The sequence below is a fragment of the Hemiscyllium ocellatum genome, chromosome 11 (genome assembly GCF_020745735.1).
Source record: "Hemiscyllium ocellatum isolate sHemOce1 chromosome 11, sHemOce1.pat.X.cur, whole genome shotgun sequence".
In the NCBI taxonomy this organism is placed as follows: Eukaryota; Metazoa; Chordata; class Chondrichthyes; order Orectolobiformes; family Hemiscylliidae; genus Hemiscyllium; species Hemiscyllium ocellatum.
Genome location: NC_083411.1, coordinates 75,390,569 through 75,418,410, shown reverse-complemented (window position 1 = coordinate 75,418,410; position 27,842 = coordinate 75,390,569). Strand labels below are relative to the sequence as shown.

Genomic DNA, 27,842 nt, shown 5'->3' with positions numbered 1-27,842 from the left:
TGCACTTCTCACCAATAAGGATGTTTAATTGATGGTTAGGCACACTCTAGCTTCACTGATGATATTTCAAATCACCTTTACTAAACAAAGCATTGGCAGCCACACTCACAACAATTGTTTTCCCAAATCAGCTGTGTTTCTCACCATAAATATAATAAGGGCAATTTTACCCTAACTTACAGAGTTGGTTGGAAAACTGCTCTGAGACCCTGTCCAATATTATACTAACGTGAAATTATAGCTGGGTATAAAGTAGCCATCATCACTTTTTTTTTGATAAATCCATTCACAGGTTGTGGGTATCACTGGTGAGGCTAAAATGTATTGCCCATTCTGAGATCCACTCAGAAGGTGGTGTTGAACTAGCTTCTTGAACCACTGACAGCCACTTGATGTCAATAGACCAACAAGGCTGTTCAGGATGGACTTTGAGGATTTTGACCCAGAGATACTGAAGGAAGGGTGATATATTCTAAGTCAGAGGGCAACTTGCAAGTCATGGTGTTCCCATGTATCTGCCTCCTTTGTCCTTCTATATGGCAGGTGTCATGAGTCTGGAAGGTGCTGTCTAAAGATAATTGGTCATTTCTGGTCATGCATTTTGTGGATAGGACTCACTACTGCTACTAAGCGACAGTGTGAGAGGGAGTGAATGTTTATGGATGTGATGCCAATTACGTGAGCTGCTTGTCACTGGATGGTATCAAGCTTCCTGAGTATCATTGGAGCTGCACCCATCCAGGCAAATGGAAAGTATTCCATCACAGTCTTGATTTCTGCATTGTAGATGGTGGACAGGCTTTGAGGAGTCAGGAAGTGAGTACTTGCTGCAGGAGCCCTAGTCTCTGAACTGCTGTTGTCGTCACAGTATTTATATGGTTATTCTCGTACAATTTCTGGTCAATGGTAACTTCCAGGATATTGGAAGTAGAGGAATTGGCAAAGGGCAATGGTTATATTTTCTGGTCATTGCCTGGTACTTGTGTGGCATGAATGTTACTTGCCATTTGTTAGCCCAAGCCTGGATATTATCCAGGATATGCTGCCTTTGAACATGGACTTATGCAGGTTCTGATGAGTTACAAATGTGCTGAATATTGTGCAATCATCAGGAAACATGCCTATGTCTGACATATTATAGAGGGAAGGCAATTGATGAAGATATTGAGAGTAGGACACTTCCCGAAGGAGCTCATGCAGAAGTATTCGTAGGCTGAGATGACTGGCATCCAACAAACACAACAACCTTCCTTTCTACCAGATATGATTCCAACCGGTGGAGAATTTTCTCAACCAGTGTCCGTGGTTTCTTGCTTTGCTATGTTTCCTGATATTACACTCCATGTGACATCAAGGTGAAATACAGCCTTGATGTCAAAGGCAGTCACTTAAATTTTAACTCTGGAAATTAGCTGTTTTGTCCATGTTTAAACTAAGGCTATAATGAGATAGGTGGTTCTGCTGGAACCCAGACTGAGTGTCAGTGAGCAGATTAATGCAAAGCAAGTGTAGCTTGATAGCACTGTCAATTACGCCATCCATCACTTTACTTGATGATGGAACGTGATCCTATTAACTCTGTATGAAATTTCAATTCAAAACTAAATTATGCAAATCTGGTGTAATGTACCTTTGTTAGTGGATTTCCAGTCATGTTACCGGGGGAAAGTTCCAGAAAGATATCCATTCTGTTTCTGTTTTCCTCTCTCAGTCTTGGATTTTCAGGCTCTTTTGCAAATGATTTGTTTGGGAATGTTGTATTGTGGCACATTTCAAGACCACATGGGCATTGTATATTTAAGATAGTTACATAACATCATGACTGGTGACATTTCACAGTAAATGTATCCACCTCATCTTTGGTTGCTCTCTCCATGTAATGTCATTCATCTGTAACCTTGTCAACTTCAGTCAGTCCATTATATGTGTGTAATGTACAGTTATAGCAATAAGCAGAGAACCCAGAACATATGGCATAAGTTTGATATCACAGCAGTGTAAGTAGTTCCCATCCTGAACAAACTTAAGGATATCTGACTCAATAAGAACCTGAGCTGAAAATGTGTTGCTGGAAAAGCGCAGCAGGTCAGGCAGCATCCAAGGAGCAGGAGAATCGACATTTCAGGCATGAGCCCTTCTTCAGGATCTGACCTGCTGCGCTTTTCCAGCAACACATTTTCAGCTCTGATCTCCAGCATCTGCAGTCCTCACTTTCTCCTCAATAAGAACCTGACCTTCTCAGGAATATGTTACACAGAAAAATGTAGGAAAAAAGATTAGCAAGCACATTGGTGTGAGTATGAAATTGAATGGAGTGGATGGTTCAACATCACAAAGCTGTCTACTGATTTTATAAGAACAGGATTAAAACAGGATATAATGGGAATGCCATCAGATCTGAAAACAAAGTGTTTAAGACAACTAACGTGACAATTTAACAGGAACTTTTGAGCATATTCCAATTTTCGTAAATGTGCACAAAGGCCATAAAAAGTCAGAGACCGAGGAGGTATGTCAGGGCTGTATTCAGGAGGCAGGTCAGACCATGATTGAATTCAGCAACAATCATGTTAGAGTGTAACCTTACAAGAGCTTCAGCATTTTACAATGAGTTGGCAGATTCAGATTCAAGGGTGCCGTCCCTAAAGTGCCATTGCCTGCTGGCTCAGGTTCATTGTGACTCTATGGAGTGTGGGGTTGGAGGATGCATCTGAAAGAGTGACCCTTGAGATTGGAGAAGCCTGCCAGACACAAGCATTGGCCATGAAGCAGGTGAGCTCACCAGTGAAGGGGAGAATGTGCGTGTGAGGGTGAGAATCTGAGATTGAGGGAACCCCAGCTGCTGGTGAGCAGGACAGTAGTAACCTCATGGACATCTGCGGTGCCAGCTTCACATGGGTGAGTGGCAAAAGGCTGCAGAAGGGACCATGGGTAGGTGCCAATGTGAAGAAGATGACACCCTCTACCCTCTAGCTCATCCAGAGGAGGTGTTGCACCTAGACATCAAATTTGTATTAATGCTAAAGATCATACCCCTCCTGACAGGACGCCATAAATCTATGTGCTATTCTGACAGATTAACCAAGCTCTGTTAGGACTGGTGGTCACCTGATGCCAGTAGCAAAAAAGCATGACCCTTTTTTGCCTTGGGTTAATTCCAGAGGCTCACAGGACACAACAGTGGCATCTCCCATTCAGTAGCATATTCTGCTCCTAAAACATTCTTCCTGCAACCTGTTTATTCCACCACAGTCTAGCAGCATTTGCCCACCATACCCTTTTTGCAAGCTCCTTCTGCTGCACAATCCCAAATGAAGTCCTTTTCTTCCCCATGACCCACCTGCAACCTTTCTCCCACAACCGTTTGCATTGCCCCTTCCTTCACAACTGTCTTGAATTCCCTGTCCTCTCCCTCACAACACGCTTGTAGGCTTCATGTCCTCTGATAATCTCAATCCTCTTCTCCCCACCATAGCACTCTTGCAGTGACCTTCTCATCAACACTGCCCTCTACCTTTGTTTATTCCTGAGTAGACAACCCACTCCCACTATGTCCTGGATCCAGCTGACAAAACTCCCGTCCTTGGCAAATGTGGCCCTTAATCCCAACCTTTGCAAAAGGTAGACCTGACCCCAGCCTTGGCAAATGGTTTGCCCAGCTCCCTCATTGTTATCAATGATTTACCCTGTCTATTGCCCTTCCATTCTCCGGTTGTCTCTCTCCTGGATTCATAGCTGCATGTGAAAGAACTGAGATTGGAGGAATGACTCCTCACCATTCCCTTCCATTCAAATTACAAGGATGATATTTTTCTGATTGGCTGCCCCATGAATGAATCTTCTGGAGTGACATGCAGATTCTCCCCATGTGTTTTGAATATTGATTATTCATGTTCTGTCCAAGGGGCTAATGCATATTTTATATTGTAATATTATTTTGCTATTAAGCAGAGGTGGTTTGCTGTTTATTGCAAAATCTGGGCATTTTCCTATACTGCTTCCCTCTCCTTTAAAAGACCCAAAACAAATCAGTTCAATAACAGCTGCCTCCTGTGCCTCCTCATATTGAATAATGCACTAAGTGAGACTCAAGTAGCAAGAACTGGCAGAGGCTGGAATGAGGAGGTTGCTGCACTGGGGAGTGTGCCAGTTTATGAAGTCTATCACCCTTCTAGATGACATAGAGGAGCATTTCATTGTGGAGTAATGAGAGACAACAGTTCACCCACAATTTCCCTCAAGGCAAACCTCTTTCTTCATTGCAACTTTATGAGAGTCAGTTAACATACACTAGACATTCCTCATGGTGAACAAAGGAAAATTGATGGGTAATTCAACCGGGTGGGACCTCTGCACATTTCCTATTGACCTGGTTCAAGGAAAGCATTAACTGACAGAAATGGGAACAGGCTGACAGCCAATGTGCTGGTCCAGAATGGTTTATTTTAAGGGCAGAATGTTTTTTTTTAAACTACTGCAAGGTTTGGCACAGTCACTACTTCTTGTAAGTTATGGGCAGCAGACAAAGTCTCCCCCATAACATGATCTTTTTCCTCTTTACTTACTGTAACAAAGATGGTTACACTTTTTGCAAGGGAAATCAATTTCAGAAATAGGAGATATACATATACCACTACTGACTTTAACACTTTCCCAGAGGATTTAACTATGTAAGTGATAGCAATATAGAATCATTAATCGAGACTCTTTGTGCAAATATGAACATCTTTCCAACAAATGCTTCCAAGAGAACTGTTTTTAATTGAAAAACAACAAGGATTTTCACTCAAGTATACAAACATCCAGCCTGCAATGCACATTCTGTTATGCTATGCATTAAACATGCTGAGTATCTGTTTTAATAATTGTTTTCATTTAACCTTAGTTTGTGCACTGTTATATTTTACTTTTCCATTTCTAACTTGCACCTTTCTGAACAAATCATCAGTTACTGTAAGATCTCAGCACCGGTACAGCTTCCTTGCTTTGTGTTGATGTTATGTGGGACAGGAAATCCTGAACAAAGATTTGAAAGCTTTTGTCCTATATTCTTTTTCCCTGAATATTTCAATCGTGCATGGGGTGGCACCAAAGCAGTCATTTCTAAGTGGTTACTATGAACCAGATCAGTCTGTACCATTGGGAATTGGAAGGTTATACTGTCTTGAAATACAGGCCATAAGCAAGTATTGTAGAGCTAACAAAGCCAGTTCATAGAGTCATGGAGTCCTACAGCACAGAGACAGACCCATTCACCCAAACTGGTCCATGCTGACTAAAACGTCCGTCCACACTAATCCCATTTCCTTACACTTGACTCATATCCTTCTAATCCTTTCCTGTACATGTATTTGTCCAAATGCCTTTTAAATGTTGTTAATGTACCCACCTCAACCACTTCCACTGGCAGCTCATTCCATACGCGTACCACCCTCTGTGTAATAAAGCTTTCCCTCAGTTTCCCTTTTATTCTTTACCCTATAAATGACCCTTTCCAGTCCTTGATTCCACAAGCTTGGGAAAAAGACTGCATGCATTCACCCTATCCATTCTTTTCATGATCTTATACACCCCTATTAGGTCCTCCCCTCAGTCTCCTACATTCTAAAGAAAAAGGTCCGAACTTGTCCATCCTGTACCTATGACACAGACCATTGAGTCCAGGCAATATACTTATAAATTTCTTCTGCACTTTTTCCAGTTTAATAACATCCTTCCTATAACAAGATGACCAAAACTGAACACAATACTCCAAGTGCAGTCTCACCAACATTCTGTATAACTGCAACATAATTTCTCAATTTCTATACTCATGTGCCCTGACTGATGAAGGCTAATGTGCCTAAAGCCACCTTGACTGCCCTGTCTACCTGTGACTCCACTTCCAGAGAGTCATGCACCTGAACTCCAAGGTCCGTCTGTTCTACTACAGTCCTTAAGGCCCTACCATTCACCATGAAACTCCTACGTTGATTTGATTTTCCAAAATTCAAGACCTCACACTTATCTATATTAAACTCCAATTGCCATATTTTAGTCCACTTCCCCAGCTGATCAAGGTCCTGCTGCAATTTCTGATAATCTTCCTCACTGTCCGTGATACCACCTATGATAGCGTCATCAGCAAACTTACAACTCGTACCTTGTTCATTCTCATTCAAATCATTGTAGATATTTGCCCTGAGTGCCTTGCAAGGGAAAATGTATCTTTGGTGCTGCAAAGGGCAGTTCTCGGATTGGCCAACCATTAAACATCGCAGTTGATATTCAATTCCATTGGCTGTAATTCACCTGATACGTTCATCAACAAGATAGGGTATATAACAAGTGGCAACCCCTCTTTGAAGTAGCTAGGTGCTCTTGGAGAGGGTACACACTGTGCCCACTGTTAACCCTCAATGTCTTTCAAGAGACGTGGACCATGTTTCAAGACACCACAGAGGGTGGAGTGCATATCTCCCCTTCCAACTCCATTTTGATTTAGTTCCCTAACTATCTCCATCACTTTTTGAAAGTCTGTATTGCCCTTAAAAGGTTTTGCATGTAAATGAATTAATTGGAAAACAGATGGTTTTTACTGGTGATGGTTAATAGATGGGGGAAGAGAAAAACCAAGATTGATTTGGTGAGGAAAAAGTGCTCAGTTTTGTCCGAGCACTTTTGGACATAGAAGAAAAATATGGCAAGAGGCAAATAAGTTTTTGCCCACTTTCAGTAAAGCATCCCACTTTTTCCCAGACAAATTTCTACTGTTACATCTTGTACAGACATGTGTCATTTGAAATAACATATTAGTGACGGTACTCAGAGCAGTTAATTTACATATCCTTAGGCCATTCATGGGAAGGTAGAAAACTTATTCACCTTATTAATATTTCAGTTATAGGCAGATGTAACTCCTGTTTATGTAAGGTACATTTACTTTATCAATGCCCAAGCTACCTCAACAGCTCCTGATTTACCTGATATGTCAATCATCTGGAGGCAAAGCCAAGTTTTGAAAGTTGTTCGCGATTAGGTCTGTTTTTAAAACGCATTGTTTCTGATTGTGTCCCAGTTGGTATACATCATAAAAACTGACTTGCATTCTAGCTCGAAGCAATCTTTCAATAGTGGAAAGAACAATCATAACTTGATGTGTGTATCTCAGTAATTTCACAGATTCCAACCAACCCCCCCCCCCGCCCCCCCAACTCCTCCCAACCCCCCAAACCATTGCTGCATGGTCATTAACTTGTAAAAAGGCAATTGTTCCATATCATCATCATCATCACAAGATCCAAGGGCAGGAGAAGTTAGTGATTTAGTGTCCTGTCCAGATACACTGTCGAATATAGGTTTCCAGAGGGCAGTTTAAAGAACCACAGTGAATATAATCAAGGAAATAACTCTGTCCCTGAACTTTCCCAACACTAATTTCATTTTAACAACAAGCATAAAGAACAGACACAAACAGAAGTAATTTTGCACTGATAGTTCAAATGTTTTATTGAGTGAGATTCATGGTGCCTGGTCCACCATGCCTTGCAGCTACTTTCCTCATGCAAATGTCTGCTGCTCATCTCATTGATTATACAACCAAGCTTGTGGGTGCTTTTCTCTGGAAATTGTGCAGTCTGATGGATAGAGAGTTTTGCTACTGCCAGTGTGCACGCATTGCATCATATTTAAAGCTCAGCTGCACACTGCCTCCTGGTTGCAAGCCAGGAATTACACCTCACACTGTAACTTGACTGCTTTCACCGTTGAGATGTCTCATAGGAAAGATAAAACCTATTCCCTGTTTCACAGAGAGGAAGCTGGAGGTTTTGGTGGATGGAATGATTGAAAGGCAGGCAGTCCCTTTGACACAGGAGTACACACCACCAGCTAAGATAGCTTGGACTAAATTGCAGCTTAGGTCAGTGTTATCATCAAGGTGATTCAAGACACCCAACAGATGCAAGTGCTACCATTTTCTTGTGATCTCACACTCACAGTGCCAACATTCACTCTGTCATTACACATGTTTCTCACTAAGATTCATGAATTGCAACTCACACTATTGCAGGCTTCATGTCCACTCAGTGGTTATCATCCACCCCATTTTCCCAAATTGCTCACCCTTCCTACACTCTGTACTTCCTACTTACTCATCAGGAACACCTTACAGGTTCTCCTGCTTGTACATCACCACTAGTGGCTCTTCTCCCATTTCCATTAAACTCAGCCCCTTCCTTTGTCTCATTGTAAGATAAATTGGTTCACTCCTCTGCACTAATATCTCCACGGTGATGATGGAACCACCTTTAACTCGTGAACTTTTTGTCGTCAACCTGTAGCCACATGATACACTGTGTGCCTCTCCCTCTGTCCTAAACAGAGGCACAGTGGCTCACTGGTTAGCACTGCTGCCTCACACTGCCAGAGACCCTGGGTTCAATTCCAGCCTTGGGTGACTGTTTGTGTGGAGTTTACAAATTCTCCCACAAAGCAACAATGTGCAGGTTAGGTGAATCAGGCATGCTAAATTGCCCATAGTGTTCTGGGATGTGTAGGTTAAGTGCATTAGTCATGGGTAAATGTAGAGGAAGGGTAATGCGCAATAAAGATCCTGTGCCTTCTAAGGAAGCAACATCACCCATACAGAGTCTGACAGCTCTTAAGCATGTGCTGACGTTAGTGATTGGTGCTAAGGAAACATTGTGAAATATAAAGAGGCTGGTCACTTCCAAACAAGTGCAAGATCAATGAGCATTAAGAAAGTCAGCCAAACGCAATAAGATATATCCTCTGGAGGTGCGTGTATACGAAGTGACCTGGCAGAAACTTGCCAGTTATTGGTGTCACTGAGGGGTCCCAAGTAACCTGTCGAAGGGGTCAGGAGTCGAGTGAGTTGCTCTATTCCTGATGAAGGGCGTTTGTCCAAAACATGGATTTTCCTGCTCCTCCAATGCTGTATGACCTGCTGTGCTTTTCTAGCACCACTCTGATCTAAACTCTGGTTTCCAGCATCTGCAGTCCTCACTTTTGCCTAAGTCCAACAGTAAGCCTGGTTATGTAGTGAGGCACTCAGCTAGAGGAAGAACCACATTTATACAACAGAAATCTCCACTCAAGGTACTCATAAGGTGGTCTGGCCTTTCAACTACACACTGTCTACCAACCATAGCCGTGTGGGTGTTGATTTACAACCTGAGGACTTCTCACTCCATCTGATGCATGGCATCCTCAGGCAAGGCAAAGGGCAGAAGGGGTCTGCGTCCTTTCAACACCTTGGTGCTGGGGCATGACCACTCTGGTGAGTTACTGCTCCCAGACTGTGAACACCTCACGGTGAAGTGTTGTTCCCTTCCATGGGAGTTTACTTCCACTGTCCTGACAGCAGTATACATCCCGCCCTATGAGGAAGTGAAGAGTGCATTTGATGAAATATGCACTGCACAAATAGCCTTGAGGTAGAATATGCCAAGGACTTTTTAATTGTAGCTGGTGACTTCAACTAGGACAACTTCAACATACCATCAACGCATCTCCTCTGCCACCAGAAACCCAAACACGATTGACCAATGCCACACAACCATCACTCTGCCTGCATTTTGGAAAATCAGACCATAAGGCTGTGCTCCTTTTCCTGACTTACGAGTAGAAACTGAAGCATGAGGATCTGGGACAGAAAGTTGTTTAATGCTCTGAGGTAGTAGATGAGCTCCTATGTGACTGTTTGGACTCAATGGACTGGTTCATATTCAAAAACTCTGCGACTAACCTCAGTGATTATGTCACTACCATCACACACTTCATCAGTAAGCATGTAGAGGACAGCATTCCGCAGAAGTTTATCAGAGTGTTCTCCAACAGGACACAATAGGTGAAACCAGAAGATCCACTCCCTACTGAAATACAGTTCTGAGGCATTTAGGTCAGGTGACCCTGACCTACACTGGAAATCTAGGGATGATTTTCACAAAGCCATCAGAGATGCCAAGCGACAATACCAGACTAAACTGGTGTCCCAGATTAGAGTGGTGCTGGAAAAGCACAGCATGTCAGGCAGCATCCAAGGAGCAGAAAAATTCGGCCAGGGCTTCCTGATGAAGGGCTTTTGCCCGAAACATTGATTTTTCCTGCTCCTCAGATGCTGCCTGACCTGCTGTGCTTTTCCAGCACTACTCTAATCTTGACTCTAATTTCCAGCATCTGCAGCACCCACTTCTGCCGATACTCGTGTCCCAGAATAACCACACAAATACATGTCAACTGTGGCAAGGCTTACTTGATATAAAAGGCTATGAAATGAAGTCATTGACAAATATACAGCCCTCACCAAAGAGCTCAGTACATTCGAAGCCCGTTTTGGACAGAACGTCAGTGAAATGATGGTACCTGTACCCACACTCACCACAGCAGACATCTGTGTGGCCTTCTTGAGAGTGAGCCCTCAGAAAGTGACTGACCTGGATGGAGTCCCAGGCCTGCACTCAGATCTTGTGTGAAGCAGCTTGCAGACATCTTTAAACACTCCTTACAGCAATGTGTAGTTCTCACTTGCTTCAAGAAGTGCTCTAATACTAAAGCGGTATACATTTAAGGTGAGGGGGGAAAGCTCAAAGATTATGTGAGGGGCAAGTTTTTTACACAGAGAGGAGTAGGTGGCTGAAATGCACAGGGGCAGTGGTGGAGGCAGATGTAATAGGGGCTTTTAAGGGACTTTTTGATAAGCACATGAATATGCAAGGAATGGAGGGATATGGACCAAGGGCAGGCAGAAGTGGTGAGTTTAATTTAGGCGTCATGTTCAACATAACATAATGTGCCGCACTGTTCTATGTCTAAGACCATTGGTGTCCCACTGCCAAAGAAAAATCAAGTAATGTACCTGAATGACTACTGCCAATGGCTCTGACACCCACCATTATGAAGAGTTTTGAGAGGTTAGCAATGGCACACATCGACCTCTGCCTCCCAGATTGTCTTGATCTCCTACAGTTCACCTGTTGTTACAGTACATCCACGGCAGACACCATTGCCCTGTCCCTACACTCATCCCTGGAGCATCTGGATAATAAAGATTTCTATGTCAGACTCCAATTTATTGACTGTAACTCTGCCTTCAATACCATAATTCCAACTGAACTCAACTCCAAGCTCTGAGACCTAGGACTCTGCTCCACCCACTGCAATTGGATTCTTACTGCTGGACCCACTGACCTGTTATCAGTAAAGATAGATAATAACACCTCCTCCACTACAATCCTCAACACTGGTTCACTGCAAGGCAGTGTACTCAGCTCATTACTGTACTGCTTATACACTCATGACTGTTTTGCGAAATTCAGCTCTAACCCCATACATAATTTTGCCGATGACACCACCATAGTTGGTCAGATCTTAAACAACGGTGAGACAGTGCAGGAGGGAGACAGACATCTTAGTGGCATGGTGTAAATGCAACAATTTCTCCCTCAATGTCAGCAAAATAAAGGAACTGGTCTTCAACTTCAGGAAGTGGAATGGAGGACACACCCCTGTCTGTATCAATAGTGGAGGTGGTCGAGAGCTCTAAGTTCCTCAGAGGAAATATCACCAACAATTGATCCTGCTCCATTCATAGCAACAATACAGTCAAGAAAGCACACATCAATGCCTCTACTTGCTCAGAAAACTAAGAAAATTCAATATATCCATAATGACTCCTATGATTTTTTTATTGATGCACCATACAAAGCATCCTATCCAGATGCATTACAACTTGATATGGCAACTGCTCTGCCCAAGACTACAAGAAATTACAGAATTGTGAACACAGCCCAGTCCATCACGAAAATGAGCCATCCATCTATTAATTCCAAGTGCACTTCCTGCTGTCTCAGGAAGACATCCAACATAATCAAAGACCCCTCCCTTGATCTTTCTCTGCACCTTCTCTGCAGCTGTAACACTATATTCTGCATTCTTCTGTTACCCTGATATAATTACATAAGGTATTATTTGTCTGGCAGCATGCAATGTAATACTTTTCACTGTATCTTAGTATTTGTGAAAGTAATAAATCAAATCAAAATCAAGACAAGGAAGCCACATCTCTGTCTGGGCAGAACACAGTCAGGATATCTGTGCTGTCTGATCACCCCACCAAAACATCCCAGGCCAATGGGCACCAGTGTGGCATAGGCTTCCTCCACCTCAACTGCAAACCCCAGGACTACACTGACCCATAGTAGGAGGGAAAGAAAGAAGTTCTTGTAAGGGCTTATAGATGGCACAAGTAATCCAACCTTGTAAATAGCACAACTCATTTGTTGATATGTGTTCATTTTTCACCATCAGTTGTGATAGCAACATTCTGTCCATCACAAGTATAACATTGAAGGTGCCCAGTCTAGCCAATCTTGGCTCTTCACAATGTTGGATAGTCCTAGGTTTTGATGTGAGCAAGCCCCTACAGAACATGCACGCTTTGGGCATATGAAAGATTTTGGCAACTAGGCTGAATCTTCACAGCCCTTAGTGGGGTTGATTCCTGATGCTGCGTAATATGGACATTAGAGCTTGGGGTAAGGGGTTGGACTACACACAGGGGATTTAATGGCTAAGATCTATGTAGCATGTGTGGCTTCCAGGTGTGTTTCATCTTTAGAGTCTGGATGGGTTTCACATCTTGCCTTGCTGACTGCAAGTGTGGTACAGCCACTTTGCCCTCCATTTTGCATTTGTTATTTACTGCCCAATAGAAAGAACCAGTGGCCGCTCTTCACACAGTGGGTCTCTGACTCAGACTCTTCCTATTGGTGAAATCCAAAGGTACACATTCCCTTCATGGTAGCCCCTGCCATTAACCTATTGGTTTTGAACTTCCTCACTTTCCCACCAAACCCATCTAAATCTTCAAATTCCTATTTTATAAACCTTACCCAACCACAGCCAATTTGGGTCATCACAGGAGATATAGTAGTGCACTTTGCCCCAGCATGGAAACAACTGTGTTCATGGCTCCCCTCATCTCATGTTACTTCTTTCCCTTTCATGTTGTATTTCCTTCCCACCCCCTTCACAATTGGAATCACCTCTGTATCCCAGAATGTTGCCCCCATTGCACACAATTAAGTTCCTCAGCTTCTGTTCCACAACAGTGGTCTCTGACAAATCCCCACCACCTGACTTTTAATGAATAGATCCCAAGGGCTAGTCATGGCACATCCCCTTCATTGACTTGAACAGATGTGCAAGTAGACCACAGATTGATATCTATTCAACTCCCCTTTTGGAGGTTGGTTGGAAGAAGGGGTGGAGGATGGGGTCATTGCCACCATAACAGCCCCACAAAAGGCTTCCTTAATGTTTTACCCTCAGAGCCAACCAGTATCCCATTGGCCTCCCATGCCCAGTCTGGTCGGGGTCTACCCTTTGGCATTCAGCCAGGTTCCCAATGTATGCTCCTGATCCAGATCTAATGTTGTACTCCTCTGTCCTGAACTTCTGGAGAACTGCCACCTTCTGATTTGCCAGCAGCTATCTGAAGCAAGAAGCCCTGTTCCTGAGGACTGGAAGTACCAGTTCCAGCCTATTAGCAACCATTTGGAAACAATCAGTAATGAAAATGAATCGTGCATTTCTATTGTACCTGACCTGTGCTAAAGTGTTCTGCCAATTACTGTTAGAAGGACCATTTCATTTACAGTTCTGCATTACTAATAACTTGCTGGTGTTTGATTGCTGCATGAAATATTTTCAAAATATATCTTTGCCTAAAAATAACCTGTGTGATCTGGTTGAACAGTGCAATGATTATATCCTGAAGAAATCTTCTCAAGTTTTCATTAAAGTCATGCAAGAGTTTTCTTCATTTCTTCTTGAGAATATTACTGTACAGCTCCCTCACAAAACTAAATAACACATTTGGCATTTCAGATTGTATTCTGTCCTTTAGAATGAATAGCTACCCATTTCCTAATACATGGTTAGTTGCTGCTGTGATCCATATGAATTCTTTTTGTGGTGGGAAAAGTAGTTTTAAACACAAGTATTCCACTAGAGCCTCAAAAGAATACACTTCCCTTTTCCACACCTATCTTTATGTTGCTTAGTCTGAGTTCATGTCACTGAGTTCAGGCAATCTCGCAGTGTAGCTGAAGGATGGATAATCAAAAGAAGTAAAATTACATTGATGTAGGAAGTGATTTTGCCCAAATTACTATGAATGCAAATTACTGAGTGTGGAATAAGCTGAATTATAAGGTGCCAATGATTTTGGCAAACCTACAAACTGCGAGAGGAGAAGTGAGTCCCCTGAGGAAGTGAATCTCCATGCGCTCTGACCACACACATGCCATGTCCACAGTTATTGGTATCTAAAGTGCCAACCTCATGACACATGCCTGAGCCACAGGCAAAACACTTCTGCACTTTAAAGCTCTATTGGTAAGTGTTATTGTAATGCAGCAGCAAGCACTCAGGAACACACACCTAGCTCATGGACTGGACCAAGCTGCATTTCCAGGCTGTTTGCTCGCTGTCATTTTGCAAACTCATTCTGGGCCTACCTTACAACATTCCTGCCTTGCATTGCATTGCCTCTTTGCATTTTGCCTCTGAGCTGCAGATACGAGCTTCATATTACTTTGGACCTCCACTCCGTTTTACACAGGCATAAAGGAAGAAACCTTGGTTGCCATGGTTATCAGCTGGCCTCAGGTAAGTCAAGGGCTTTACTCTGAGTCCTGCACAGAAGGTCAAAGGCAGCCTCTGATACCAGTTCAAGGTAATAGTCTGGAGGAAAAAGTGAGAACTGCAGATGCTGGAGATCAGAATCGAGAGTGTGGCGCTGGAAAAACACAGCAGGTCAGGCAGCATTGGAGGAGAGGGAGAATTGACGTTTCAAACTATTTTGGAAATAGTCAGTCAGCCACTTTGGGTGGTCACATTAAGGATGTTCTCCACACAAGGGTTCAGAAGTTGAATTTCAGGCAACCCACCAAAGGTCTTGAATCTTTCTACCCTATTTGGGACTACCTTCCTACCAGAATAAGAGAGACAGATATCACAAAAGATGAAAGTGAATGGTACAGTTGTCATTATCAGTGCAGGTAGGGAGGTGTTCAGAATGAGTGGATCAGCAGAGCAGAAGGTATACAGGGATAATGGTGTCAGGGGTCATGGTGATGACAGCAAGTGAGGGAATAGTGACAGTGATAAAGCATGAGCCTTAATGGGAGGTTGGTACAGTAGAAGAGATAGAGCGAGTGTGAGAATTCAGAGGGAAGATAGTGGCACTTACACTGGTGACTTGCACAAAGTAACTGATCTTCTCCTTACTTTACTGTATATATTCCTCCAGATCACTGACAGTGCTTTAAACTGGGTGGCAACCTAGGATCAGATGGGCACGTTCTGGTGCTGTGACCTCTACAGTTGATCTAGGGAGAAACAGAGAGTCTCATCTCTGTACTGCCTCATCCAGCAGGACCCCCAGGTCCATGTCCATACAACATGGCACCAATATCCCAGCTTCCACATCCAGGAGTTGTGCAAGGCAGCTCCAGACTGAGCACGCCAGTCTGGGTACACAACAGCCTTTTAAAGACGGTGCCAGTGCTAGGGATGCCAATGAACTCCAAGCTATCTGCTGAGTGGCAAGTTGTTCCGGGTACAGTGCTTGGTAAGGTGGAGCGAGAATCAGACGTGGCAGATGCCATAGGGAGGTAGTCAGTAGTTAATGCGATTTGGAGAGAAAATCCCCTCGACTTCATAGTGGAAATCCCTCCAAAAACCTCAATGCAACTCTGACTTAGCCAAAAATAGTAAGATCAGCCACTTTAAGATATATGCAACAGCACAGTTGAACTAGATTTCAATTGTTCTTCCCTCTGTTAATGAACAGAGATCATCTGGCTTGTTTAACTGAAACCAAAATTCTCAGTGTGTGTAATGATTGGCAGTGGGGAGGGGGGGTTGCGGGGGGGGGGATATTTGCATTAAAGTGAAAATCTGCTGTAATAAAATGCTTAATCTCCAACATTACTGGGCTGCCAGTTGTAAGACCAGCAGTATTGCTTATTTAACCATAACTGGAATTTCAATGCTAGTTCTTTGCGGTATTTCAAGCTTTTTCTTTCAGATGCATGAACACGGTGAAGAATTACAAATTAATCTTATTTGATCGCAAAGATTTTACAAATGTGTGCCTTGGGGATTTTTTTTATTTACCTTGTTTATTGGACATGCACCAATAGGTTATTCAGTTGGACCCTGAAGTCAGGTTCACCAATTGTGTTGTCAAAAGCAGCATTTGTTCGTGAATATTTGCATCTTGAGGTGGGAATAAATCTTATGCATTTTTCTGCAAAGTCAAAGCAATTCTAAGTTATTATTTAGCAGAGTCAAAGCAAATATCAAGCATCATTCAGCTGTGTCAGTCTTACTGAGGGGACTGTTTTATTTCAACTAGATTCGTCTGTTTAAGCACTGTAGTGTGGGGCTGGCTTTTACCTACTTAACATTGTAACTGATGCACTGCGACACAGCTCACAGAGAAGTGTTCGCCAATCATGAATTTACAATAGAGCCAATTTGCATTGGGAACAGAGGAGCAAATGAATTTGGAAATGATCGCTACTGTTAATTGAGGACTTGCTATAAATTGAAAAAAAAATGTTGTGAGATGCTGGCAAATGCAATCATCTTTTTTTTTTGCCAGTCGGAAAGGACAATTAGCAAGATTGCAGGAGACCTAGGCTAACCATTCCATAATGAAAATATAGAAATAATTCTCAATTTCAAGCACCAGTTTACTTTCTTACTGATTCTGATGGGAGGACTGGATTTGGAACTGAAAATAAAAATCAATGCAATTTCTGACAGACTGTTAAGTTATGGCTCACAAGAAATGTTTGCAATTATATAACAACTTTACATTACCTCAAGACATCACAAAGAACCTCAGAGGCAGCAAAGGTCTTTGAGATGTATTTGCAACTGTTTTTTCAGAAATACAGTGGCCAGTCTGTACACAGGAAGATTCCACATGCTACAATCAGATAATTTGTCTTTATGATGTTAGATATTGGCCGGAGATCTGTCAACACAATCAGTTTTGGATAGTGTCAATCATTATGTCCAACTGAGGGGCAGAGAAGGCCTTGGGTTAATGTTTCATCTAAAATATGGCAGTTTCAACAAACAAGCAGATTCTCAGCTTTGGACTGAACTGTCAACCTGCATTTAGTGCTCAACTGAAAGCAGAAAACTTGACAGCTAACATTGCAGGTTAGGTAGTGTTGTGTAGAGAGAAAAGAACAGTTAATGTTTCAGGTCTGTAACCTTTCATCAGAACTGAGGAAAGCGAGAGATGTGATGGCTTTAAGGATGGAGTAAATGGGACAAGGACAAAAGGAATGTTGATAATAAGGCATTTTTAATTGACTCAAGGCAAGAGGGTACTGTCTGCTGTGCCAGCATTTATTGCCATCCCTAATTTTTCTTGAGCTGCTTTCTTGAACTGTTGCAGTCCATGTGCTGTAGGTTGACCCACAAGGCTATTAGGGAGGGAATTCCAGGATTTTGATCCAGTGACAGTTGGCAATATATTTTCAAGTCAGAATGGTGAGTGGCTTGGAGAGAAACTTGCAGATGTGGTGGCCCGATATATCTACTGTCCTTGGAAGGAGGTGTCTAAGTATCTTTGAATTTCTGCAGAGCATCTTGTAGCTAGTACATACTGCTGCTTCTGAGCGTTGGTGTTAGAATGACTGCTTATGAATATGGTGCCAGTCGAGTGGGCTGCTTTGTCCTGGATTTTGTCAAGCTGTTGTTGGGGCTGCACTAATCCAGACAAGTGGGGAGTGTGCCTTGTAGATGATGGACAGGCTTTGGGGAGTCAGGTGGTGAGTTATTCACTGCAGTATTCCAAGCCTTTGACCCCCTCTTGTAGCAATGGGATAGTCAGATTGATAGAAACTCCAGGATGTTGATAGCAGGGCATTCACTGACAGTAACATTATAGAATATCACGGGGAGTAGTTAGATTGTGTCTTATTGAAGATGGTCATTGTCTGGCATTTGTGTGATGTGAATGTTACTTACCATCCTAAGCCTGGATATTGTCCAGGTCTTATTCTATTTGAACATGGACGGATTCAGTATCTGAGGAGTTGTAAATGATGCTGAACATTGTGCAATCATCGGCAAACTCCCCACTTTTGAGTTATGATGAAGGGAAAGTTGATGATGAAACAGCTGAAGATGGTTGGGCCTAGGACATTATCCTGAAGGAGTCCTGCAGCAATCTCCTAGAGCAAGGATGACTGACATCCAACAGCCACAACCATCCTCCTATGTGCCAGCTATGGCAAGTTCGAGAGCACAAGTCTTCATTCCTATTGCCAGAATGTTGCCAGACCCCATAGCCTTTGCAGTATCCAGCACCTCCAACTCTTTCTTGATATCACATGAACTGAATTGAATTGGCTGAAGACTCACATCTGTGATGTTGGCTCCCTGTGGAGGTGGCGAGATAGTTTATTTATTGGGCACGTTGACTGAAAATTGTTGTACATGTTTCCACTTATCTTTTCCACTGATGTGTTTGGATTCACCGTCAATGAGGATGGGGATATTTGTGGAGCCTTCTCCTTGTTTAATTGTCCACCACCATTCACCACTGAATGTAACATGAATGTTAAGCTTAAATCTGATCTATTGATTATGGAGTCGCTTAACTCAGTCTATCACTTGCCGCCTGTACTGTTTGGCATACAAGTAGTCCTGTTTTGCAGTTTCATCAGGTTGACACCTTATCTTCGGGTATGCCTGGTGTTGCTCCTGGCATGTTCTCCCGCACTCTTCATTGAGCCAGGGTTGATCCCCTAGCCTGATGGTAATGGTTGAGTGGGGGATTATGCTGAGCCAACAAGTTGCAAATTGTGCTGGAGTACAGTTCTACTGCTGTTGATAGCCCAGAGAGCCTCATGGATGCCCAGTCTTGAGTTGCTACATCTGTTCAAAGTCTGTGTGATTTAGCACAGTGATAGTGCCACATATGTTGGAGGGTATTCTCAATGTGAAGGTGGGACTTTGTCTCCATAAGGACTGTGCAGTGGTCACTCTTACTGATATTATCAGGGTCAGATGCATCTGCAGCTGGCAGCTTGGTAACAATGATGGTCAGATAAGTATGTTTCCCCTCCACCTACTGTAGACCCAGTCTGGCAGCTGTGTCCTTTAAGATCCAACAAGCGTTATCAGGAGTGCTGCTGCCAAGTTATTCTTGGTAACGGACATTGAAATCCTCCACCTAGATTACTTTCTATGTCGTTGCCAGTGTCAGTACTTTCTCCAAGTGTTGTTCAACATGGAGGAGTAGTTAGTCATCTGCTGAGGGAAGATGGTACACGTGGTAATGAGCAGAAGGATCCTTTGCCAGTGTTTGACCTGATGCCATGAGACTTCATGGGGTCTGTGTCTATATAGTACTGTGCCACCATCTCTGGGACAGTGGGATAGGACATATCTGGGGATGGTGATGGCGGTGTCTGGCACATACTCTATAAGGTATGATACTATGAGTATGACCACATCAGGCTGTTACTTGCCTAGTCTGTGATACAGTTCTTCCAACTTTGGCACTAACCCCATATGTTAGTCAGAATGATTTTGCAATGTTTTTGCCCAAATCATTTCCAGTGTCTGGGTCGATACCAAGTGATCTATCCAGTTCATTTCTTTTTGAGACTTCATACCAATTGACACAATTGAGTGGCTTGCTAGGCCATTTCAAAAGGCAGTTGAGAGTCTGCCACATTGCTGCGGGTCTGGAGCTACATGTCGGCCAGACCAGATAAAGATGGCAGATTTCTTTCCCTAAAGGAAACAAGTAAACCAGATGGGTTTTTCTGACAATTAACAGTGATTATATGGTCATCACTGGACTCTTAATTCCAGACCTCATTACAGCCTTAGTGGACAAAAGACCTGAATTCCAGAGGTGAGTTGAGAGTGACAACAATTGACATCATTCAACTGAGTGTGCCATCAAGGACCCCTGGAAAATCTGGAATCAATGGATATCAGAGGCAAACTCTCTGGAGGTTGGAATTATGCCTGACACATAGGAAGGTGGCAGTGTTTTTTGGAGGCCAATCCTCTCCACTCCAGAGCATCTCTGCAGGCGTTCCTCAGGGTAGTGTCCCAAGCCCATCCATCTTAGCTGCTTCATCAATGACCTTCTCCCTATCATAAGGTCAGAATATAAGACGATGTTTGCCAATGATTGCATAATGTTCAGTACCATTCACTACTCCTTAGATACTGAAGCAATCCACATTCAAATACAACAAGATCTGGACAATATCCAGACTTGAGGAGAAAGTGAGGACTGCAGATGCTGGAGATCAGAGCTGAAAATGTGTTGTTGGAAAAGCACAGCAGGTCAGGCAGCATCCAAGGAACAGGAGAATAAACGTTTTGAGCATAAGCCCTTCTTCAGGAATCCTGAAGAAGGGCTTATGCCCGAAACATCGATTCTCCTGTTCCTTGGATGCTGCCTGACCTGCTGTGCTTTTCCAGCAACACATTTTCATCTCAACATCTAGACTTGGGCTGACAAATGGCAAGTAACATTCGCGCCACACAAATGCCAAGCTATGACCATCGCCAATAAGAGACAATCTAAACCACCACCCCCCCCCCCCAACTTGGTATTTAATGGTGTTATCTTCACTGAATTCCCACTGTCAACATCCTGGGAGTTATCGTTGACCAGAAACTCAACTGAACTCACCGTATAAACACAACAACTACAAGAGCAAGTCAGAGGCGAGGAATACTGTGGTGAATACCAAACCCCCTGACTCCCCAAAGCCTGTCCACAATATACAAGGCACAAGTCAGGAGTGTAATGGAATACTCCCGACTTGCATGGATGAGTGCAGCTACAGTAACACTCAGGAAGCTTGACACCATCCAGGACAAAGCAGCCCACTTGACTGGCACCATATCTACAAACATCCACTCCCTCCACCACCAACGCTCAGTAGCAACAGTGTGTACTTACTATTAGATGCACTGCAGAAATTCACCAAAGATCCTCAGACAGCACCTTCCAAACCCACAATCACTTCCATCTAGAAAAAACAAGGGCAACAGATACATGTGGACACCACCATCTTCAAGTTCCCCTCCAAGCTACTCACCATTCTGACTTGGAAAAATGTCGCTGTTCCATCACTGTTGCTGAGTCAAAATCCTAGAATTCTGTTCGTCGAGCTGGAAGTTTTTGTTGCAAACGTTTCATCCCCCGGCTAGGTGACATCATCAGTGCTTTGGAGCCTCCTGCGAAGCGCTTCTTTGATGTTTCTTCCGGTATTTATAGTGGTCTGTCCTTGCCGCTTCCGGTTGTCAGTTTCAGCTGTCCGCTGTAGTGATTGGTATATTGGGTCCAGGTCGATGTGTTTGTTGATGGAGTTTGTGGATGAATGCCATGCCTCTAGGAATTCCCTGGCTGTTTGAATTCGACTGGGACAACACTACTATCATAGGGCAAGCCAGACAGAAAACAGCCAAGGAATTCCTAGAGGCATGGCATTCATCCACAAACTCCATCAACAAACACATCGACCTGGACCCAATATACCAACCACTACAGTGGACAACTGAAACTGACAATCAGAAGCGGCAAGGACAGACCACTATAAATACCGGAAGAAACATCAAAGAAGCGCTTCGCAGAAGGCTCCAAAGCACTGATGATGTCGCCTAGCCAGGGGACGAAACGTTTGCAACAAAAACTTCCAGCTCGGCGAACAGAACCACAACAACGAGCACCCGAGCTACAAATCTTCGCACAAACTTTGAACCCCTAGAATTCCCTCCCTAATGGCATTGTGGATCAAGGTGGACTGCAGAGGTTCAAAAAAGCAGCTCACCATTGCCTTCTCAAGGGCAACTAGGGACAGGCAATAAAATGCTGGGCCAGCCAATGACACCCACATCCCCGAAAAGAATTTTAAAAAGGGTAGTTATTGAATTCAAATTTCACCAACTGGAACATTACCTCAGTTTCTTGAGTAATAGTTCAGTGATCATACCACCAGGTTATCATCTCCTCTTAGAGGGTAGATTAAATGCGGCTGTCATAGTCCTCCAAGGCCCAGAGAATTGAGATGAAACAAGAAACAAAGGAGGTGCCTATAGCAGGTGTGCTGCAAACTGAAAGACCATCCTTCCAAAGTCCTTCTTTTTGCATTGTCACCCAACTCTTGCTTAAACCTAATTCCTTGAGCAGGAGTCCTCCTGCCACTCAAACAACCCTTCCATGAATCTCCAACCTTCTCCATCCCCTACCTGAACCCTGTCCTTTTAGCAGTTCTTGATATTTTCATTGAAATCTACAGTGAGACCAGAGTTATCTCAATTTCTCTTTTTTCACTTGTTCAAACCTGTCTCCTTCTGAACTTATCATATTCTATCCTCTCAGATCTAACACTGATATTGTTAGTGAAGCTGTTGGCAAGGCCAGTGCTGTTGTCATGTGGTGAACTGACTTTTATTTTGCAGACACTGAACACCAACACCACAGCATTTCCTCCAATCTCCCATTGGACCATGATTTGACAAACATCAATCTGTTGTTTCCAGATCAGTCACTGACCTCATCTCCTCCAGTGATCTTCATCAATGATTTCCTAGTTACTGTTCCTCAACCCTGTTCAGCTCATTTCTACATTCTCTGCTGATGCGTACACAGACCTCCCCCTACTGGACCTACTGTTTCAAACTGCTCTGGCCCCACTTATCCCTCAACTTCTCCCCACCCCCACCCTTGTCCACCCTCTTTCAAAATGTATCTTTTCGAAGAAAAGTTTCTAATTCTCTGGCTCTATTTTCACTGACGTCTGATCTATATACCTCTATCCCTCACCAGAGTACTATAAAAGCTCTGTGCTCCTTGTTGAAATGGAGGCCTAAGCAGTCTCTGTCTAGCACCACCCTGCTTCACTTAGCTGAACATGTTACCTTATTGAACAATTTCTCTCATTTTCCATTGCATTCCCTTCAAATAAAGGCTAATGATATATACACGGATCCTCACTATGCTTCCATATTTGTTAGACACATCTTACATTTCTTGTTCCAGTCCAATCCTGGCTGAATCCCTCAAATCCTTTTCTTGTACAATGATGACTGTATTGACGCTTTGTCCATTTCACCCCAAATTGGATAAATCAATCTTGCTTTCAGTTTTCACCTTCTGTTTTAAATGGTTCATCTCAGATTCTTCCCTTCCCTTCCTTGACTCCTTTGTCTCTTTCCCTGATAACAGATCATCAAGTAATAACTCCCACTGCCACCACAACCACCTTAGATTGCTAACAGCTTACACCCTGTAAAGTTTCTATTCTATACTTCCTTTTTCTCTGTCACTGTTTTGATGATGCAATCTTAGACAAGTGCTTCATATCTCCTCACGCGATGACTTCCTCCACCGTAGTTGACACCACATTTCCCCCATTTCTGGTCTCACACCTCTTCTTCTAAAGCCATGATAAACCTATCCTTGTCCACACCTTCCAATCCACTTCCCTCCACACCCCATTTTTAGATATATTACATTATTTCTACCATCTCCAGCATAGTGCCCCCACCAAGACGTCCTTCCTTGCCTTCTATTTCAGCCTTCCAAGAGGAGCATTCATTCCTTGATAGCCTGGTTCACTTCTCAGCCAGCCCTAACACTTCAGTTTCTGACCATGGCACTTTTCTGTGCAAATATTAGGAAATGTAACATATCTTTCAAATTCCTCTTCCGTATTAGCCAAGACTCAGCACCCCCTCTGAATGAAACAGCAATTCTGTCAATCTGTGGTGCAGAAACCAAATGCCAATCGGATGACTACAGTGTGGAACATCTCTCTGCAAGCATGATCCCAGGCTCCTAGGGGCCTGTCATTTAAATTCTCCCGTTGATCTTATGCTGAAATCTATGACCTCTACTTGCTGTTCTAATAAGGTTCAATGTAAGTTTCAGGAATGGCCTCTCATTTTTCAGTTAGTCATGTTACAGTCTTCTGGACACAGCACTGACTTCAGAAATTTCAGACCACAAATCCTGTCCTTCATTTTGTTTCATTTCCCTCCCTTACTTCATCTTTTCTTTTAATTCAGTTGGCTGCACACCAGCTCAGCACACTTCTATTTGACAACTTTGTTTCTTTTATTGGCCCATCTTGACTTTCTTTGGCCCTGGAAGACTAACTTATATGTCATTCATTCCCCCCTGTCTTTCACCATCACAACCCTTCCTGCTTTCACTCCTTGCTCGAAGCCTATGGTATCTCCAACATTTTCCAGTTCTAATGTATGATCACAGACTTGAAATATTAATCTCTCTTTCTACAAAGATGCTCTCTAAGCTGCTGAGTTTATCCATGCATTTTCTGGATTGATTTCAAGTTTACAGTATTTGCAGTATTCTGCTTTTCATCACATCTCGAGTGGAACTTGAACATACAACCTTCTGATGCAGAAGAAATGGTACTACAATGAACAAAGGCTGGCATGAATTTTGAAGAGCTTTCACTTGTTTTTGTCATATTACTGGGGAATCAGCAGTAGCATTGCACATAAGGTTCAAACAATGATTACTTCTGATATTTCCCAAGAAGATCACACCACTCAACACAAAAAGGTTGGAAGAAATCAATTATATTCACAAACAGAGGAAGTGATGAACAGAATGATGGTTGCCTTCTATTATCAGAGAGCCACATGATGCAATGCTAATGAGATTTGTGAGCAATGTCTCCATCAATTGGACATCAATTAGACCTCGCAAGGATAGAAGGAAAATCCAGTTAAGGAGTGGCTTTGGAACTGTAAGACTAAACCATCCGTTCCTCCCAAGTATGTTGCAATTATAACACCTTATTTCAAATTACTTATATCGTACATCAAAATGTTACTTTCTGAATGGAAATGAATCAACGCCCACCATTATCCAAGGAAACTTGTTCGATAAAACAAATATTTTTCCAGCGAATTTTGTTTCCATGGATTGGATTTAAGTATACTGCGTTTCAAATGTCCTCTGATTCTCCTGTTCTACCGAAGGTGAAAAAAGCTCGAGAAAAATGGAGAGAAGTGCAGATGCTGTAAATCGGAAACAAAAACAGATATTGCTGGAAAATCTCAGCAGATTGGGCAGCATCTGTGGAGAAAAATGAGAGTTAAAGTTTCAGGTCAAGTGACTGTTCCTCAGGACAGTTCTGAGGAAGATTCACTTGACCTGAAATGTTAACTCTGATTTCTTTACACAGATGGTGCCGAACCTGCTGAGTTTTTCCAACAATTTATAGTGTGTGTGGTGTGTCTGTGTCTGTGTCTATGTCTGTGTGTGTGCTTTTGCACTGGTTCACATTATCAGAGACCTATAAGCAGCAGAAATGCCCTTTTGCAATCTTCCCCTTCCCAATGTGGACATCTTCATATTGCATTCCTACAATAGGTGCAGTATCCTCTCTTGGTAATACTTCAGTTGACAAGAAATAATCCTTCGGTATTTTTCTCAAAAACAACCTGAAGAGAATCAGCTCACTAAGTAGAAATGAAATAGACTTGTAAGTAAACTAATAATGTCAATGAATCCAGAATTAAGGGCGGCATGGTGCCTCATGGTTTGTTTTGATTCGAACCTTGTCTGTGTGGAGTTTGCACATTCTCCCCGTGTCTGTGTGGGTTTCCTCTGAGTATTCCGGTTTCCTCCCACAACCCCAAGATATGCAGGCCCGGGGAATTGGCCATGCTAAATTGCCCCTTGTGTTAGTGCATTAGTCAGGGGTACATATAAGTTACGGGAATGGGTCTGGGCGGGTTACTCTTCGGAGGGTCGGTGTGGATTTGGGCCGAAGGGCCTGTTTCCATACTTTAGGGAATCTACTCTTTACTTGTAGAGCTGTGACAGACAGTAGGCAGAATGCAGTGGGGTGGAGTATGTAGAGGGGAAGAATGAATGTAGCAGAAGAAATCAGTTAGCTTGTGTTGATTCAAACATAAAACATCATGAAGCTTTAACGAAGAGGAGAGAAAGAACTCCCTAACTTTGAAATTCTGAAGTCAAGAACATACTCTTGTTTACTACAGGGTGAAGAAGAACCATTTATCTGTTAGTTTATTTATGTGCTCATCTTAATGCAATGAATCCTAAAGCCCAAAATATCATCAGATTCAGAGTTGAGAACACTAAATAATGAAAGCAAGCATTTATTTATTTGCCAGAACAGGAGAAACCAAATGATTTATCCGCATATTACGGAGCCGGCTGTCAAGTTTAATTTTGTTTCAGAAAAAAATGTAATGAATTAGAAGAAATAAAAATTCTCTCCACTCTGGATATGATGATCTACAACTAGCCAAGCACCTGCAGATCTGAAAGCTTGTAGAAAGCTAATAGATGTTCTCAAGGATGGGCTGAAATGGGCTGTGTAGGTGAGAATAGAATCACAGCACCACCTATGGAGGAATTGTGCATTGGAAGTGTCACCATTAAAACATGAGCAATTGAAATTAATGTGCCAGAGCCTTACACAGGTGCCAACGAACTATTATCAATTGTCACCATCAAAACGCACAACAATGCTGTGGGAATTAACATATGTCATTACAGATAGTTAAACTACTAACATGAATAGTACCGTATCAGATTTGTTTGCAATGTAAAAGAACATAAAACATAGAAAAGTACAGCCCATGATGTTGTGCCGAGGTTGAAGATAGAGTAGATTACTTACAGTGTGGAAACAGGCCCTTCGGCCCAACAAGTCCACACCGACCCACCGAAGCGAAACCCACCCAGACCCATTACCCTACATTTACCCCTTCACCTAACACTACGGGCAACTTGGCATGGCCAATTCACCTAACCTGCACATTTTTGTACTGTGGGAAGAAACCGGAGCACCCGGAATTAACCCACGCAGACACAGGGAGAATATGCAAACTCTACACAGAGTCACCTGAAGTGAGAATTGACCCCAGGTCTCTGGCGCTGTGAGGCAGCAGTGCTAATCCTAATGTAAATCCTAATGTAATCCCACTGTTAATCCTAATGTAAAATATAATAACTTAACCTATGCGCCCCTCAACTCACTGCTATCCATGTGCATTAAGAAGCTTAAATTATCTTTATCATAATGTCTCCATCAATTAGTCAGCAGTAGACCTCGAAAGGACACAAGCAAAATCCATTTAAGGAGTGACTTCGGAACATAGGTCCAAAACCATCCAGTCCTCCCAAGTATGTTGCAATTACAACACCTTGTCTTGAGTTACTTGTATTGTACACCAACACATTACTTTGTGAATAGAAATGAATCAATGCCTGCAGCCTCCACCGTCATCCAAGGAAATCTGTTCCATGAAATGAACATTTTCTCAGTGAATTTCTTTTCCATAATTAAGACATATGTTACCGACGTTTTCTCTCCCCTTAGGAATGTTATATAGGATTGTTATTCCACTTGCTACACATTTGTAAATGAACCACTCCCCACTTCAATTATGGACTTCAATGGAAATTATATGAGGGCTGATATGCAATAGGCAGGTTTGCTGCTAGGTGGATGAGCCTAAAACTATTTTACTCATATTGTTCAACAGCATAGCTTCTTTAACTTGAACTCTCTGAGAGAGAAATACAATTAGGAGCTCCTGTGAATAGGAATGGGAAACAAGGGGAAAAAAACTAGCAGACCTACAATCTAACAACTGAATTTGTTCCACTCAAATGTTAGAGCAAAACGCAATATTGCAAATGGTGCAGAGGCTGGAAATATGCTTTTTAATAACTGTAAAATCATCAACTCATACATAAA

The 27,842-nt window shown here is 42.7% G+C and overlaps 1 protein-coding gene across 2 annotated transcripts in view; it reads left to right on the top strand.

The window, feature by feature from the left end:
• Positions 1-27,842, top strand: part of tnmd (tenomodulin) — a 212,046-nt gene that overhangs the window by 82,996 nt on the left and 101,208 nt on the right. The window contains exon 1 of one of the 2 annotated variants that reach the window (XM_060832213.1): positions 14,446-14,673. The exons of the other annotated variant lie outside the window; for it this stretch is intronic. Coding sequence (XP_060688196.1) covers positions 14,653-14,673 — 21 coding nt within the window. The 5' untranslated portion in view covers positions 14,446-14,652. Of the gene's footprint in view, positions 1-14,445; positions 14,674-27,842 lie in introns of those variants that run through there. 2 annotated transcript variants of the gene reach the window in all.